General features: G+C 40.4%; 1 protein-coding gene across 4 annotated transcripts in view; it reads left to right on the plus strand.

Moving 5' to 3' along the window:
- The window catches only part of Slc39a12 (solute carrier family 39 member 12), an 84,025-nt gene that overhangs the window by 50,770 nt on the left and 14,125 nt on the right, over positions 1-19,130 (plus strand). Inside the window, exons 7-11 of one of the 4 annotated variants that reach the window (XM_059262448.1) lie at positions 979-1,131; positions 2,481-2,588; positions 6,191-6,257; positions 11,512-11,670; positions 13,671-13,858. In XM_059262448.1, coding sequence (XP_059118431.1) covers positions 979-1,131; positions 2,481-2,588; positions 6,191-6,257; positions 11,512-11,670; positions 13,671-13,858 — 675 coding nt within the window. The remainder of the gene's footprint in view (positions 1-978; positions 1,132-2,480; positions 2,589-6,190; positions 6,258-11,511; positions 11,671-13,670; positions 13,859-19,130) is intronic. The other 3 variants (XM_059262449.1, XM_059262450.1, XM_059262451.1) reach the window with 3 other exon arrangements.

A 19,130-nucleotide genomic window follows, 5' to 3' on the forward strand; every position in this document is an offset into this window, starting at 1 on the left:
TGGATTCTGGTAAAATGTGTGTTAGGAGGTAACACTTAGGGATGGGTATGGGATAGGATAGGGAACTGAGGGGATCCACAGGAGAAAGAAAGGCAGGGTGTCCCACCAAGATCTGCTTAGTCCCCTGGCAATAGGGGTAGAGAGTAAGTGAGGAGAGGCCACACACAGTCTGCTAAGGAGCTGAAGAGAGCCTGAGGGATTGGATATGGAGGAGAGGAGGGAAAGTAAAGACTTGAAGCGTGCCTGCCTGCTTCCCTGGTAGGTTTGGCTGGTGGGTTCCCAGGAAAGGCTGCTGGAGTGGGGGCTGGAATAACAGAAGGAGTGGGGAGGAAGATTGAGAAGAAGATCTGAGTTATCAGCTGGAGATAGAGACAGAGAATTAAGGGGGACAGCACATGGTTTGCCACAGAGATGGGGGTAAAACGAAGAGACTAGAGCATTGGATGTGGAGGAGAGGATGGAGCAGTGAAGAGCTGCAGTTAGGTCCCCAGCTTCCCTGGCTGGAGTGGGGCCTGGGATAAAGTGATAACTAGAGGAAAGAAAGGTTGGAGGAGAAGATCTGTGTGTTCAACTGGAGATGGGGGGCAGGGAAGGAGGTGAGGATGCAGCAGGAGGTCTGTTACAGAGCTGCAGGGAGGGGGGCAAGTGGGGTTGGATTTGGAGGAGAGGAGGAAGAGTGAAGATCTGCACTTAGCATACCTGCTTCCCTGGTGGGAGTATCCTGTGGGTTGCCAGGTAGTGCCTGCTGGAGTTGGGAGGCTAGGTAAGGTAATGAGTAGGAGAGAGAAATTTAGACTGGAAGATCTGTGTGATCCACTAGAAATGGGGACAGAAGGGACATGAGACCACAGCAAGTGTTCTGCCACAAAGCTGGGGATAAGACTGGGAGTTGGATTTGCAGGAGTGGAGGGAGAGGTGAAGTTCTGTTGTTAGCCTACCTGCTTCCCTGGCCTGAGTCTTCTTTCATTTTTTTTAAAGGTTCTTGGTTTACACAAGCAGGAAGCCCCAGAACTTGGACATTTCCATGATAACCAGAGTCCTATTTGGAAGCTGTTAGGGTTGCTTGGAGGCATCCACGGATTTTTCATGATAGAAAAATGTTTTATCCTTCTTGTATCACCAAATACCAAGGTATATGTCTCCTTTATCCTTTGCTTTAAGGTTTTATTATATTTATATTGATTTCAGAAATACTCCTTTAAACGTAAAAGGAACCAGTATGTTGTAGTGCATGCCTTTCATCCCAGGAATTTTAGAGGCTGACAAGAGGTTCACAATTTCAAGGCCAGCCTGAGCTATGGAGCAATACTCTTTCTTAAAAATATAAATAAATAAATAAATAAATAAATAAATAAATAAATAAATAAATGGGGAGACTAGGGATGTAGTTCAACTTACAGTGCTTGCCTAGCATGCACAAAGCTCTGAGGGTTTGAGCCTCAGCACTATATGAACTGGGCGTGATAGTACAAGGCTATAACCCCAGCACTTGGAGGATGGAGGATCAGTTCAAGGTCATTCTCAGCAATATAGAGAGTTCAAGGCTAGCCCGGGCTATCTCTAACTAACTAAATTAATTCACTATCTAATTAATTTAAAGATTAAAAAACTAAAACACTGGGAATCGGTTTGGTGGTAGAGTGCTTGCTTTGTATGGGCAAGGACCAGGGATTGATCCCCAGTCCTGGGAAAAAATTAGTGACATTTCCATGAATTCATCTATGTAAGGGAAGACATAGCAGTTGCAACAACCTACAGCTCATCTGACTAACATGTTCTTCCTAAACTATAGTTATTAATGTTTTTTAAAAGCCCGTTACTGGGCAGTTAATATCCTTGCTGAAATCTTTGGTTTTTACCCTCATGACTGGTTTAAAAAGTTGATCATTTCAGATTTGGGAAGTGCGAGGGCCTAAAGTCCACAAAGCAATCCTCTGACCTCCACACAAGTGCTGTGTCTCATGTGCGTGAGACACATTTAGCAATAGTAATAATAACGACAACACATTTTTAAGGTCCATGTTATTGCACACAAAAAAAGGAATACAGATGTTCAAATGTTCACAAATGTTTAATTGAATAATAATGTATTTGGGGAGACATTATATTTGTAGTTCCAGGATGAAATACAATTTGATAATAGTTTTTGTACCTATATCAGAAAGAATTAAAATTCAATTTTTCTGCAATCATAATTTTTAGTAAATAAAACAATAATATTAAACTACTTCTATTTCAACCTCTTTCAGTCACAGCTAGACTTTCTGAAGTCACATTGTTAATGTATTCTGAGTATGTGCAATGTTTTTCCAAGGTGAGATATTTTAATAAATATTTATCACTATGAGATTTTCCAGGTAGTTTTTTCATGTGTCTTCTCCAGAACTTTGATAAGCTAAATGATAGAGCATGGAACTGGAAAAGTCTACATATGTGTGCTTCTGGCTTCTGACTAATTTTGCACTGTCCCTGTCCTGCAGGGCCTGCCATTGGTAAATGGACATGTGGGACATGCCCACCACCTTGCACTCAACCCTGAATTAAATGACCAGTCAGGTGGAGGCAAGTCTATTTCGACCATCCAACTGGTAGGTCACAGGTCTAAAGTGGTCTATACTTCCAGCTGCCTTTTCTGTACACTTGCGTGCATAGAGGAAGCTCGGTGGAGTAAATGAGCAGGACTTCCTCCCCATTTGCCTGTTCTTGACCATGAGCAACACTATTTGGAAAACTTTGACAAGCACCTGCAAGCTATTTTTCTTTTCTTTCTCTTTCTTTCTTTCTTTCTTTCTTTCTTTCTTTCTTTCTTTCTTTCTTTCTTTCTTTCTTTCTTTCTTCCTTCCTTCCTTCCTTCCTTTCTCTCTTTTTCTTTCTTTCCTTCCTTCCTCCCCCCTTCCTTCCTTTCTTTCGCACAAAACACACTATCCACAGATAATGTGTTAAGTCACCACTGACTGAATTGTGTAACACCCACGGATCAGGTTGACATAATAATTTTCATCATTTTAGTTACTTGTTTTCACAAGCCAGTTGACCTTTGGGTTTTCCATTTTGTATAATTCTAAGTCATTTCTTGGTTAATGAAAATAAATGTTGGGCAAAGGATTTGCTAGTCTGTCTAGGAAGAGAATGTTTCTTTTATAATCTAAGAGAGAACCTATTTTGTCTAGTGATGTGTGCCATAGTAAGTACTATTGATGCGAATGGATTTCTCACAACAAAATTTTCCATATTAATTTAAAAAATAAAATTCCAATCAAGTTCAAAAATATTCTCATTCTAGTTCTTAAACAAAAACATATAGGGAGAGGGGAAATGGGAAATAGCATACAACTGTAAACTTGTGAGCATGACTTTTGTATGGAGGTCAAAGTTCAAGGAGAAGCCCTAAGAGAAGAGATGCTAGACACAAATGTAATATACACACAGCATGAGGAATGTAGCCAGAGACTGCAGATCTAATGTTAACTCAGAGATGGGGACATAAAAGAGTTCCCTTAAAAATGATTTTAGTTCTCTGCGCATATATGTAACAATTGTGTAGCTTGTTCTATTTGTGGATTCCTGGTAATTGGAGCAGGGCTGTCCCTGGTGCTTTGGTTGGCTCTTGGGAATCTATTCCTCATGCTGGATTGCCTTGCCCACACTGAATACAGGGAGAGGTGCTTGGTCTTACACAGTTTGATAGGCTGTGCTTTGCTGATGCACAGGGGAGGCCTGCCCCTTTCTGAGCAGTGGATTGGGAGGTCAGAGGGGAAGAATGAGGAGAGAGTGGGAGGAGAGGAGTGAGGGGAGACTGGGTCAGGATGCAAAATAAATAAATAAACTAAATAAACAAAATTATTTTAAAGCTGATCATGGTGTGTACACATTTAATTCCAGCACTGGAGAGGCAGAAGCAGGTGGACCTCCTTGAGTTCAAGGCTAGCCTGGTCTACATAGTGATTTCCTAGCTACCTGCATAGTGAGACCTTGCCTCAGAAAAGCATAATAATAATGATGGTGATGATAATAATTAGTTAATGAAATAGAAATTCTTTTAATGTTTTAGTATATTTATTGTTCAGGTACATTAAAATGTGGTGTGACAGAGGATAACCCGAGGCTAGGATTAGTTTGAAAAATCATGTTCCTGTTATCTTTATTATTGGGGTTGAAATGAGGGGTCTGGAGCTCCAACATCTCTGAAAGCAAATCTCTGAAGATGACTTAATGATCTTTGAACTGTCTGGACACTCCTTACCCTAACATAGTCACAATTCATTTTTCATTTAAGCAGAGTATTGAAAGAAAAATTGAGTTAATATCAGATTGATTTGATTTTCTTCCTTTTTTTTGTAAAGTGTAGGTAGAAGAAGGAAACTTTATTATTTCTCCTCATGTATAAGGTCTTGGAGGCTTGCCTCTAAATTCCATTATACTGTTAGATGATATATAGATTTCAGGTAAAGTATATGACATAAATATTTGAGTTTATGTCTTTTAGTAGAACCATAGAGCTTGTGATCATAAGTACATGTCTGGATAAGGTATAATTAGCATACTGGCTTTTTTTTTTCCTATGCTCACTCATTTTAGGCAAGGAGATATGCTGTGCCCTATAGCCCCTCCCCCTTTCTTAGCCCTCCGTAGCAGGAATTTTAAAAGGTTCTTACTAATAAGATCAAACCTGGAGCCAGGTATTGGGGTGACCACTGGAAGATCAGAGAAGTAGAACAAGCCACAGCCACCTCACCTCGCCAATTCCTCAGCTGATCCCATTTCCTCAGACTAGAAGCTTCTCAGTCCTCATCCAAAATGAATTTCAGCTGAACTGTGCTGCTCAAAGCCTAAAAACTTAACCAGCCAAATGCTTCTGGTTTTTGGTCTTCATGCCTTATATATCTTTCTGCTTTCTGCCATCACTCCCTGGGATTAAAGGCTTGTGAGTCACCATGCCTAGCTGTTTCCAGTGTGGCCTTGAACTCAGAGATCCAGGCAGATCTCTGCCTCTGGAATGCTAGGATTAAAGGCATGTGTGCCTTTAATCTAGATATAGGCATGTGTGCCTATATCTAGTGGCTGTTCTGTTCTCTGATCCCAGTTAAGTTTATTAGGGTGCACAATATTTTGGGGAACACAATACCACCACAGCTCTCCTTCTCCCCAAATAGTCCATCTTTTGAACAGCTGCTGTTACCTGTGAACTTCAGCTTTACTTTTGTGTAACAATGACAATGATACTTTAAGTTTTTGTATTATGTTAAACTGTTGTCAGTTTCCACAACTTCGGCTGAAAGAATTATATGCATTCACTTTTTAAAGGAAATATTTAGTAGTGGATAAAATGTATCCTTGGTGATGTTCCTTTTATACAGCTAAGGGAAAGTCATAATCCACACTGGGGTGAGATTTTTTGGTGATGTGACTGTTGTGGGTCACTCACGCTCCTCTAAGTATCCCCTCATTCAAGTGCCTAGAAGTAAGCCAACAAGCTCGGCTTTGATGGAATGGTTATTTTAGAAGTGCCCTCTTTATAATTTAGAGTAAGAATCTTAAGTACAGACAGAGAATGAAGATCAGAAATTGAACTACATACAGTCCAATTTCTGAAATTAGAATCTTAACTCGTGCCCATGGCCATTTCAGATTCTCACAAAGTTGAAAGATTTGAATAATCTAGTTGTCTTTTGTGTCTATTGTTTGACCTTGTATATGGGCAAAATTCTCTCACTGCCTGACAAAAAGCAATAAGAGAGCATTGTGCTAAAGAGAATGACGTAAGACTTTGGGTTTACTTAGGTTTTTCTTCTCTAGCCAGAGTGTACCATCCACTTATGGACTGAGAGATAAATCCAAGGACAGCCTTCAAGAGACATGTCAAATCAGGTCAAGGACCATTTTCTAAACTTTTGTCTTTAGTAAAGGCTTATGTAACTTAAAAGGTTTGAGTGAACAACAGGTTAGCTCAGAAGCATCAGTCCTCTGTGGAGGATGCAGTTTCTCCCTGCACATGGGTAGTACAAAGTTTATGTTCTCCTCATAGACCTTGTTCTACTTTGTATGTTGTATATGTAAGATGGCAGTTCTAATATGGATCTGGAGTAGTAAAATGTTTTTTAAATGTCAATGTAACTCTTTATATGTTTCATGTTTCAACCTCATGTGACAGTTACTCACCCTTCATTAATTATATTTTAATTTAACATAGAAAGGCCCAGAAGATTCACAGACAGCCGAGCTACCCATTGGCGATGTGTTAACCTCCAACAGAAAATGTGAGTCCCAATTTTACATAGTTAAAATTTAAATATAAAAACTGACACAGAAAATGATTATATCTGTTTTTAAACAAATATGTCAAACCCAACAAGATTGCATAATGCGTCTCTATTTCATGATGAAAAGGTTTGCAATAAGATCACCAGTAAGCACCCATTCTTGTCTGCCTCCTCAGAACACCACATACCAATATTAACTTCATTCCATTATTTACAATTGATTTCTTCAATTATTTAATGCCACTTTCTGAAATCTTCCATTAGGGTATATGCATATGTATTTTCTAGGGTTCTTTTAAAATCAAACTTCTATAGTATTCCAGACCTTTAATTCACTATTACTTTTTTTTTTTCCAAGACAGGGTTTCTCTGTAGCTTTGGAGCCTGTCCTAGAACTCGCTCTGTAGACCAGGGTAGCCTCGAACTCACATAGATCCACCTGTCTCTGCCTCCAGAGTGCTGGGATTAAAGGCATGTGCTACTGTGGCCTGGCTAATTCACTGTTACTTATGGAGGCAGAATTACATTCTTATTTTCTCTCAAGAGCTGTTTCATTTGTCACACTGTCACTGAAACAGCCGCATCCCAGTCAGTGGTTTTCACTCACGTCTTATTCTATGACTCATTTATTTGTCTGATGGTTAACTATCAATATTTATTCCAGTGATTTCCTCAATTAATTTATTTCTGTTGTGGGGAGGAAGATTTTTATTTGAGACAGGGTCTCACCCTCTAGCTAGACTGGCCTGGAACTCATTATGTAGGCCAGCTGACTGGTCACTCATGGCAACCCTCTCGCCTCAGCCTCCTAAGAGCTGGGCACACAGTCATGAACCATCAGGCTTGGTTTGTCTCTCTTATTTATGAATTTAATGTATGTACTTTCTACCTTCATTCTTCTTTGCTTATGTTTCTGGATAAGTCTTTGAAGTTTTGTTTGTGTTTGGTGTGATTTTCATCAGTTGCTCTAACACCTGCACTTTTCCTATTTATGTTACTTTTTTGTAACAAAAACTTCATGATGTTTGAATGCTAGTCAGTCATAACTAGCTACTCCAATTCTACCATAGTAAATTAGGTGATCAAGTATAAGAAGTTATCATGGAATGAAAACTTCTTATATGTGAGGTACTATGGTAATCACTTGGAATGGATTATCTCACTTGATTCTCCCATAGCACGATGAAGTAAGAGTAAGTACTGTTAAGTTATACAAATGAAGAAACCAGTTGTTGGAGAAGTTACACAGCTAGTGAGTTCTAGCATCCAGGAAAAAGGGCAATGATATTGCATCAAAATTTCCTTGTGCTCATCCATGCATACATAGATGGAGTCTCTCAATTCTTTTATTCATTCAAGATGTACTTTGGGGAGTTGAGGCTGTAGCTCAGTGGTAAAGCGTTTGCCTGGCATGTATATGGCCCTGAATTTGATCACCAGCATGGACAAAATAGTCTGAAGATGTGCTATGCTTGAGGCTTTGTGTATGCACTGGAGAAGAGAAGCACATCTTCATTGCCTGTAGTTTGCCATGTAGCTTGGAATGTAAATACTAATAAGAATAAACACATATTACTACCATAGATGTTATTATGACAGTGCTTGCTTTTTTTCAGCTTTACTAAGTCTTGTAATTTACTAATTTGGTTTAAAATATTTAATTTCTTATTCTGTACCATTCTGCTTCCAGGACACTGTTTAATTCTTTTGTAAATATCTTTAAAAAATGTTTTATGTATGTGAATATTTTGTCTGCCTGTGTGTCTGTACTCTTTATGAATGAAGTGCCCTTGGTGGTCAGAGGAGGGTGTCAGAGCTCCTAGAACTGGAGTTAAAGATGGTTGTGAGCCACCATGTAGGTACCGGGAATCAAACTTGGGTCCTCTGGAAGAGTGGCTAAGGTTCCTAACTGCTGAGCCATCTCTACAGCTCAAGGATATTATTTATTTATTTATTTATTTATTTATTTATTTATTTATTTATTTATTTATTTATTTATTTTTTTATTTTTTTTTGGTTTTTCGAGACAGGGTTTCTCTGTGTAGCTTTGCGCCTCTCCTGGAACTCACTTGGTAGCCCAGGCTGGCCTCGAACTCACAGAGATCCGCCTGGCTCTGCCTCCCGAGTGCTGGGATTAAAGGCGTGCGCCACCACCGCCCGGCAAGGATATTATTTAATCCTTGTATAATTTTTAGTCCCAGCATGAATGTGGAATATTTGGCACAGAGAGGGTCTATGTCAAGCTTTGTTGTTTTTACTTTTGAAATAAAGGAAAGGGAGTGGGGGAAAGGATATGCCAAGTCAAATTAGGAGCAGAGTGTGGAAACCACACCAGGGAGCAACAGCCATTTCACGCCAATCATCTTCCCACTGCAGGTATCATGCATGGCATACAGAATGAACAGTGAGTAAATCCAAATTAGAACACTCAGCTGCCGCTCGCCAGGAAAACACTGAGTTAGCTTCAACTATGTGGTCACTTCTTTTGTGTTGCCTCGTTGGTGGGACTCAACTTGTATTTCAGAAGAAAGGATGTGAAAATCCTCTCCACAGTCTGATCTAAATAAGCAAAACCCTAAATCGGATTAGTTCTAGCCCGTGCTTCATGGCAGAGAATCTCAGATAGTTCAGACATGCGTGACTCTGAAGACTGCCAGGTGCATGAACAAATGTGAAATATTATATTTTGGTGTCAAGTATATTAAATTGTCAGCAAATGCTTATCTCCCATTAAATGCATAAAAGATCATGCTGAATATGCATAGGTGTGTGGTGTGTTGTTTGTGGTTTACGTGCAAATGTGTGTATTTGACTTGTGTCTTCTTGCATTTCCATATTGTGACATTTAGAAGCCTGTAACCAGAGATAATAAAGTAATAGACAATGAAAATAGGCCATACAGTTTCCTAGAAAGGGCTAGACTGCTGAAAATGACTGCTGAAAATCTTGCACTTGAATGTATTTTATCAGTATCAAAATTACATGTAGGCATAAGGAAAACAGTTTTATTTGCAGGCAGCTCTGCTATAATATATCACTTTAAATTAAATTATTTTGTAAAAAGAAACTTTGTTCTTGAAAACTGGCAGGAACAGCTAAGTGATATGATAGTGCCATAAGAGGCTGAGAACTTTCAGGCAATGTTGGAGTGAACCTCCTGAATTCAAAAATTTGGTATTTGTTCTGTGTGTTTATGATGACTTCCTGACCTTACTCTAGTTTAAACAAAGGATTAAATAAGTTATTAAGCCCTGAAAAAGGAATAGGTTTGTTCTATACTTTTGTTTTCCAGACTGGAGATTAAACCTAGTCCCTCATACATGCCAGAAAAAAGCTCTACCACGGAACTATATACCCTAACACATTAATTTAATTCTTAATATTTGCAAACAAGTATGAGCTTTAGAAGTCAATTTCACAGACCATCTTTGTAAGACAGTCAATTCAGCTATTTCTTGCTTGAAAATATAAACTATGTTCATCACTTAATTCAATATACAGTGTGTCAAATCACATTCTTACTACAAAATACAACAGAACCTCTCATTCTTAGGCTAGGAATGCCAATGGCTGAGAAACTGCCCTATTCCTGTTTATGCTAAGTACAATTATTCAGAAAATATATTCAGTTCTAGTAGTGGCAACAGCTACTTTCACAGTGTATTTGAAGCTGAATAATGAAGTTTTAGATGTTTATTCTTACTAACTGAAATAACCCAGGTATCTTACTGTCAGAACAAGTGTTATTCTCAAAGAACTTTTTGTTAGTTGCTCAAGTTCATAGGGTTGCATTATGTAATTGTTTTTTTTAAATAGAAATTATTTCTATTAAAATGCATTATTAAAACCCATTATGATCATCTTTTCGTCAACTACTAAGCAGATAGCAAGCACAATATAATGTAATCCTATGTAAATGAAAACATCTCTTCATTTTGTTCAGTATCTAACTGGTCTGGTACTGAAAGTTATTTTGCAGATAGACAAGTACAGAGAGTAATTGTTACAAAGATAACTTGGGAGCTGGATGAGTTGATTGTGATTCTGTTGCAGACACAGTTGGGGAGCAAAGAAGGCAGTTTAGGAGAGTCATTAACCCCAGTCGGGTCAGACAACACAATAATCTCATGATGACAGAAAGTATACTGAGCAGAGTGGTACAGGAGCATCAGGTTCAGAGCAAGAGCTCTGGATGGTCAACAGCACGCCAGTGGTAACCCACTGGGAAAGTTGACTCAATCTACTACCAGAAATTTGTTGCTATGAGCCAACAAATTTCTATATATAGGTGATTTATAGACAATAGAAATTTCTTTTCCAGTATCTGGAACCTGAATCGCCAAAGTCAAGGTGAAGTAAGGGCCCCCTTTCTGGTTCAGGGATGGTGTCTTCTCATTGTGCCCTCACATGGCAAGCAGGGTAAGGCAGTAGCCCCATCTTATCACCTAGCAACTTCCCTAAGGCTCTACTTCCTCATAGCATCACATCAGAAAGTCAAGTTTCAACATATGAATAATGTGAGGGTCATCAGTGTCCTGCACACAGCGGGGTTCTTAAATTATCTTAGACTGCCTTGCAAAGACCATGGAAGAAAAGGTATTGGTAATGTTTTAGGGTTTGTATCACTGCTTTAGATTTTATCTTTGGTATATGTATTAGTTACTTTTCTATTGATGTGACAAAACACCATGACCGAGGCAACTTCTAAAAGAAGGCGTTTAGTTTTAGTTATGGCTTCAGAGGGTTAGAGTCCATGATGGTGGAAGAAAGGCATGTTGGCAGGAACAGCAGAGTGCGCATATCTCACACAACAAGTAGAAGGTAGAGAGGGCACCCAGAATGAAACAGAGCCTGTCCCTGGAGATGCCTCCTTCAGTGGGGTAGCATCTTCCAACCCTTACCAAGCAGTTGCACCAATTGGGGACCAAACATTCAAACATATGATATACAGGGCCCATTCTCATTCAAATCACCATAGCTTAGCTTAATAAAATGAAAAGGTCAAATGTCAGCACATCATTTATTTAATAATTGGTCAAAGCAGTTAAAACACAGCGGCCATTTCAAGTTTACTGAGTACCACATTTCATTTCCAGTTCTGGCTTTTTTTTTTAAAGCAGAATATAGTAGGGCTGATTAATGAAGTGCAATGTGAGAATGTCAGAGTGGATGGGAAAGGTGCTCAGATGGGAAGGAACTCGTATCTGTAGAGCTTTGTTAATACTTCTCACTCCTTCATTTGGTTCTTTAGGCAAAACTATCAGCTTATTGGCAATCATGATACTGGTTGGGGATAGCCTGCACAATTTTGCAGATGGCCTAGTAATAGGGACAGCCTTCTCATCTTCATTGGAGTCAGGAGTGACCACAACAATTGCTATTTTGTGTCATGAAATTCCACATGAAATGGGTAAGTGTTCCTGCCTCTTGAGGGTGTCCTATACATCCCCAGCAATAGTTTGCTTGGATTCTTCTCTAGACTTTAAAACATAGTAACATTATTTTTCAATTTTTAATTTATTTAAACCATAGCATAGCAAAGCAAAACAAAACTAAAACCAACCAACTAAACAAACAAAGACATTGTACCTCTAGATAAAGCTCAAGGGGGCTTCTTTTCTTCTTTCCAAGGGTCAAGAACCATGCCCCAGGAATTCCAGCTAATTCAGTACAGAAGAGAGTCATTCAGAGAAGTCTCATTCTAAAGAACTTCAGCATAAATTATAAAGTCTGCATGTTAAATATAGTAAACATGTTAAGAGAGAAACCATTGTGCCAGAAAATGGGCCTGTGAGATAAAACAATAATTTAAATTAAAATAGAAGCATGAATCAACCTGATTAATACAGAATAATTAAGGCTAAGCATAAAACTGAAGCAACATGTATAAGGTACCAGATATTCAGGAGATGCTTTTACTGTATAAACTTGGTTACCTTGTATACCAATCCTGCTTCCTAGAAACCAAGACTGACTAAAATAAGGATTTCTGAAACAGGCCTAGAATTAGTGGAGGGTTTGCTGCCTACACAGGTGTCCTAGAGAGAGGCCTTCACCCAATTGGCTTTATTGTCAATTTGACATAGCCTAGAGTCACCTCAGAAGGGTATGTACATTGAGGGATTGCCTAGATGAGATTGGTGTCCTGTGAGCATGTCTGTGAGGGATTGTCTTCATTGTTCATTGATGGGCTAGGAGAGCCTAGCCCATGGTGGGCAACAGCATTCCCTGAGAAGATGGTTTTAAGCTGTATAAGAAAGCTAGCCAAGCATGAACTGGGAGTGAGCTAGCAAGCAGCATTCCTCTAAGGTCTCTGCTTCAAGATCTTGCTTGAGTTGCTGCCCTGACTTCCCTCAATGATGGACTGTGACATGGAAGTATAATCAAGACAAAGCCTTTCTTCCCCTAAGTTTTTAGAGTGTTTAATCAGAGCAAGAAAGAGGACATGCTCATGCTTATGCTTTCAATTTCAAATTCATGTTGTCCCATGGGCCACCCTTGCCCTCTTGTGTTCAATCTCCATTCCCCAAAGTCTCGTTACCAAGTTATTATTGACCCACATTAGCCAAGGTCCTTTCTGGGCCCATTAAAATTTAACTGTTCTTGGAATCAAACCCTATGGCCATGTGTTAAGCTACTACACTAGTGGCTAGTGGTATGGTCCTTGACCCTCAACCTCAAATCATGGGGCAGTGTAGCAATGTGTAGAAGGCCAGTATGGTGGTATCTCAAGATATTTCTGGGACCAGTTATGCAATAGAATTAGGGAATGGAGCCCCACATGTTATCTCTCTTCAATTTCAGCCTCTGTTTGGTGATGGAGACTAAGAAATAGACACTAGATTTGGCACAAAGGTATGGAAAGAAAAGAAGGGATGGTATTCTCTGGTCATTGTAGAAAACAGTTTTCTAAAGAGGGGTTTTGTTTCTCAAATCAACTTTTGAAGGATTTAAAAAACTCTGATTAAGCAGTTTTCCTCTTTCCCTACAACAGACCCCAAATAAATAAGTCATAAAAGCCTGTATTGCATCACGATTCTCCTGGCAAGGGTCTAGGCCAAAGCAACGACAGGAATGAACTGAGGAACATCAGCCTAGAGGGTGCCTTTAGGTTCCATTTTTCTCAGTTGAAAATGCTGCAGAGTCTCAGAGATTGGAGAACAGACCACAGACCTCTCTGGAAGGGATATATTTAGGAAAAGGATAGATCCATTTCCAGCCTCAACTCAACTGGGCAGTGAGCCCCAGAGATGTGGGTGGCTGTGCCTCACCAACTGATCATTCATCTTTGCTCTCCTAATCAGTTCCGCTTGCTCAATTCAAAACATAAACTAGTAGGACGTGAATTTGTCAAAAGCATCTTCAAATAAATGATGGTCATCCCTGCCCCTCCTCCACCCCAAACTCCAGGAGACTTCGCTGTGCTCTTAAGTTCGGGACTCTCCATCAGGACTGCCATCCTGATGAATTTTATAAGTGCCCTGACCGCCTACATAGGACTCTACATTGGTCTCTCAGTGTCCGCTGATCCACGTGTCCAAGACTGGATCTTAACAGTGACTGCTGGAATGTTCTTATATTTATCCTTGGTGGAGATGGTAAGATTTATGAGTTTTCTCTTTTGTTTTGCCAACACCAAAAAATGTAAAAACCAACTGAAAGCAAGGGGAAAAAAATCAATTAAAGGGGAGAGTGGTAGGAGTTGAGGAATATAGATAGATAGAACAGAGATAAATAAATACTCTGTGGAAGGCAAGAAGGTGGGTTGTAGGCAGAAGACACACCACTCAAGACGCAGAAAATGCTGACATTCTGATGGTGATCTGAGAGGAAAGTACCCTGTATCATGGTCCCCAATTGGGCAACAGACCAGTGACCCAACTTTGTGTCTGTACAAAATGCCTTGACTTGCAGCTGAAAATGGAAAGTTCTCTCAAACAGCCGTTCTGCCTCTATAATGCACAACAGTTCAACCAAAATTTGTCAGTAGATTTATAACTAACTGTTGGACTTAGTCAACCAACCATATGTTCTAAAAATATGATTTCATTTTTAAATATGGAAGGACTGTTATTCTCATGAAATAAGGAAGATTATGATAGCCATTTGCTGTCTGTAACTGCAACATATTTCCTAAAGACATCCTTGCTAATGGTAATGAAACTTTGCTCACTAATTTCCATTCCCTATAATCTTATTTTTAAAAATGGAACCTAGGAAAACTTGCCTACTCCTTCCCTCCCTGCTTCCTTCTTGGCTTCCTTCTTTCCTTCCTTCCTTCTGTCCTCTTTTCCTTACTTCCTTCTTTGCTGTACAATTCTGCTCTCCATAAGATGGGCCATTTTTTCTCTAAAGTCACCATCTGTTGGACTTGTTCACATTTTGAATATCTTTAGGATGGGGCTGGTGAAGTGGCTGAGTTGGTAGAGTACTTGGCTAGCACGCACAGAGCCCCAAGTTCAGTCCCCAGCACTACAAAAGCTGGGCATGGTGCTGTACACCTGTTACCCCAGCACTTAGGTGATAGAGGCAGATGATGTGAAGTTAAAATTCATCCTTGGCTCTATAAACCTAAGCTACAGGCCTTGTCTCAAAACCCAAACAAAAGTCTTTAGAGTAAAACCTTAATTATCAACCCTTCTTATGAGTTAGAAGGCAGCAAAGAAAAATGAAATGAATGGCTAAGTCATCCTGAACAAAAGCAACTTCTGTTATTCCCTGTATCCTGGAGAAGATAAAGCAAAATAAACAAGCTTGAAGGTAATTTGTGGAGTACATCCTTAGGGATTGACTAGGGAGGCTGCAGAACCCAGTTATTTACTGTCCAGGAAGTAAGTACAAAGAGTTGTTTCATAAGAAAAAAAAATCAGAGAACATGAAGCAGAGCTTCTACAACCAGATTACCAGAGCATCCTGAAGGCAGACTTCAGAGAGGTTCCCATGACAAGTGCCAGCATTTGAACCCTGTGCTTCTGAACCCTGGCAGCTTTTCTTAATGACTGAGAGTCAAGTGGACAAAGTCAACACCAGGCATGCTCTATATACACGAATGTTTTTAAACATTATTTGCCATGCTAAGAAAACATTTTGATAATGAAGCTAAAAGTAGATCAAATTCTATCTCTGACCTCTGTCTCCCAAACCAAGGCCAGTGACACTCCTGTGTTCCTCCTGAGACAAGGAATCTGGATTTCTAACCTTTTGTAAGTTGGAAAGCACACACCACTTCCCATCAAGTGATGTGAGCTACCCATTGTTCAAATGTCTCTGTCAGTCTTCACGTTCAATCCTGAGTCTCCTGCTTCAGCATTCTCTTTCATCCTTTATGGGTTGGTTGCAGGGTTCCCTTGAGGTTCATTTTGTTTTTTAACCTAGATTGGATCACTCTTCAAGGTCTGATGGATGTGTATGTGCAGAGTCAATCCCTCTCCTTCACTGGGTTATATATACTTCCAAAATAGATCCGGAAGATTGTTTGTCTCAGCTGTCATGTGAAAGCCCAAGCCCATGCTGTCGTTTCCTCTCGCTGTTTCTGCTGTCTATACCATCAGGGTAAGGGAGAAAGCAAGGTGGCTGATGGCTTAGGGGAGCCCAGCTAGCATTAAATTTTGACCTTACTGCAACTTGCCATTGGCCAAAGAAAAGCCAGCATCCTGGCAAGAAGACAGGAAAGAAAATACTGTGAATTTCCTGGGGCTGCTTCTAAAATCCAGGTCGCTTGCTCTCACGGCCTTCGGAGTAAATTCTAAACAAATACAGATCTTTCACATAGCAGCGACTTTAACTGTTGCTGTACTCTGGGGCTGTGCCAAAGAAAACAGTCTGTCCATTTAAAAAGAGGAAAACATGGTTCAGAGACTGTGAAATAGCAAAGAAAACAAATGAAATGTAACTAGAGGGTTGAAGGATCATCTTAGGGAAATGAGGTTTGCTAATCCTTTAGTGCACCAGGCACCTTCCAAGGAGAGTTAATGTGAAAAGATAAGCTACATGTTTGGCTTGTTTGTTTGTTTCAAAGAAATGGAACTCCTAAAGAGAAGAAACCATGGGCAAGAAGGGGCCATTAGCAATGGGGTCAAGTTGGAAGGACATCTTCCCTAGGGAAAACTGCCAGCCTTCATTCTCCCAAGTGGGGTGGCCTTATCCAAATACATGGACTCTAAGTTGTGTTAAATCCTTTCTAAAAGACATGAAGAGTTACCACAGCTCTGTGTGGTCAGGGGAATCAATATTCTAGTATGAAAATCTGTGTCCCAACTGGGTTTTCCTCAAAGTAAGGACAAAGACACGTGAGAACAATTCATTTGGGAGGAGACCCAGAGCAAAGAGCAGGAGGAGGGAACCAGGGAAGGAGACAATTCAGCAGAGCAGGGCTTCTATTAAGTTGATGGCTGCAGGTTCCATCACTCAGAACCTTCTGAGACTTAAAACGTGCCTTTCCTGAGACAAGAAGAACTCTCCTTCTCTGTCTCTCTCTCTCTGTCTCTCTCTGTCTGTCTCTGTCTCTCTCTCTCTGTCTCTCTCTCTCTCTCTCTCTCTCTCTCTCTCTCTCACATTCTCTCTGTGTGTGCATATATATATGTGTGTGTGTGTGTGTGTGTGTGTGTGTGTGTGTGTGTTGTGTTGGCGGTCAGAGGTCAACCTCAGATGTTAGTCCTCAGGAAGGGCCCATCTTGTTTTTGTGGCAGGGTCACTGACTGGGAGCTGAGGCTCAATGATTAGGCTAAGCTGGCTGGCTAGCAAGTTCCAGGGACCTACCTGTCTTCCCCTCCCAGTTCTGGGATTACAAGTGCATGTCTCTCTACCTGACCTCTATATGGTTGCTGGGGATAGCACTCAGACTCTAGGCTTGGGCGGCAAGCACTTTACCAATGGTACTATCCCCTCAGCTTTGAAAGAAGCTATTATTTATGGGCTTTTCTCCCACTGTCCAAAGATATTCCTATAGGCCTTCTCTCTCCACACTTCTGTGCTTGATGGACAAAGATGTTTCTACAGGGAGCCCAATGCCGTGACATCAAGAACCCCAGGACAGAGGGAGGAATAAGTGTAGGAGTACAGCAAGGAACTGTTCGAGGCTGATCATGCTCTTCTGGACTCTTTGCTGCAGTTCTGGGATAGGAGATGGGGCTGAGAGTATGAAGAGACTCAAGTGAAAGCCACTGACAATTTCCCCGTCAGAACTGCTCGTGCCCTCATTGGAATTTCAAGTTCCCTCTATCTTAAGGTTTCTCTCTGCCAGTAGCAGCCAGCCAAACAATTCACAAAGACAACACAAAAATTGTCAGAAAAAGTCCAAGGCTTTGCTGCTCTTGAGGTCCTGTTTGCTGCTTGTCTTCTAGTCCTCCAGAACATACACTTGTTTCTCCTTACTTCCATAGAGTGTGGGGGCCAGCTTGGGTTCCCTTCCTGGGAGGCACAATCCAGGTGTCACTGAGTGGTCTGAGCCTTGGTCATTACCTTCATGTTTCCTCCAGTGGCCTGCTCACTCCTGCTAGACAGAGATGGCCAGTGCTCCAATGAGTCTTCTTCCAGTTTCTAGGTAGACTCTTCATAGCAGAAGCCCAGGCTCCTTACAGTAGTCAGCAGTGAGTACTCCCATCACCATAGCAACTTTCTTTGTTGGTTGAGCTGCTTTATGGATTCCCCAGATGTTCAAATTGTAGTCATAGCTTCCAGTTCATTGGGATCTGCTGCACTGTCTCCAGGAACAGTCTCTGGTCTGGTACTGACTATGTTTACAGGAGCAGGAAGCACAACCCTGACAAATGGAAAAACTAACAGCAACAGTGTTGAGGTGTTGAGAGTCTATGATTTGTTGCTGTGACTTCTGCTATAATTTCTAGCATTTCCTCCTTTATGCTCTGAATGTAGTTTTTTCTTTATTTTCTTATTTTATGAGGTAGAATGCAGTGTCTACCATGGGTTTGAACTCTTCTTTTCTAGCATTAGCATTTCAAGCCATACATTTCTCCCTGAGGCATCTCTTCTGACTCCCATGTATTTTATACTTTCAGGCTGCTCCTTTTGAATTGTTTTTAAATTTCCCATGTATTTTGTTTTCTTTTTGATGCATGGACTATGTAGAAGTATATTGTCTAAGCAATATTTGGAATCTAAATGCCTTCCAGTTGCCAATTTAATTAAATGCATTTTTAGAGCAGGCATATTTTTCTTATATTAGTACAGAGGTATGTTTTGAGACTTGTATATCACACAGTCCATTTTGGTGAGTGGTATTTTAGTTATTAGATATGGAGTCCTGTAAGCACCAGTTAAGTTGACTTGATTAGTCGTCTGGGTCCTGTTTTCAAATTAATTCCTGATTTCTCCCACTGGTTTAATGTTCAATTATCAGTTCCTATTTGTAGGTTTGCCCACTTCTTCTCTTGGTTCTGTTGATGTTGTTTCATATGTCTGGGTTTCTGTCATTTGCTACATATAGATTTGGATATTTTCTTTGTCATTTTGGGCTGCTATGACAAACACCACAGTCTCAGTGGACTTAACAACAGAAATGTACCCATCACAGCTGTACAGCCTGGGAAGTCTAAGATCAAGTTTTTGGCCTGTTCAGGCCCCACTAAAACATTCTTCTTGGTTTTCAAACAGATGTCTTCTTGCTGGGTCCTCATGTGGGGATGCGGTAATGAATGGGGATTTGAGAATTTCAATCTCTCATCTCTAGCAGCGGTGCTAATTCTACCATGATGGCCTCACATGAGTGACCTATTAATTTCTGATGTGGTTTGAATATGATGTGTGTGCCACAGGTTCATATATTAAATGCTTGGTTCACAGCTGGTTGGATGATTTGAGAGGTACCAGTACCTTGAAGAGGTGAAGCTTGGCTCTAGGAAGTAGGCTACT

This window comes from Peromyscus eremicus, chromosome 5, assembly GCF_949786415.1.
Source record: "Peromyscus eremicus chromosome 5, PerEre_H2_v1, whole genome shotgun sequence".
NCBI lineage: Eukaryota > Metazoa > Chordata > Mammalia > Rodentia > Cricetidae > Peromyscus > Peromyscus eremicus.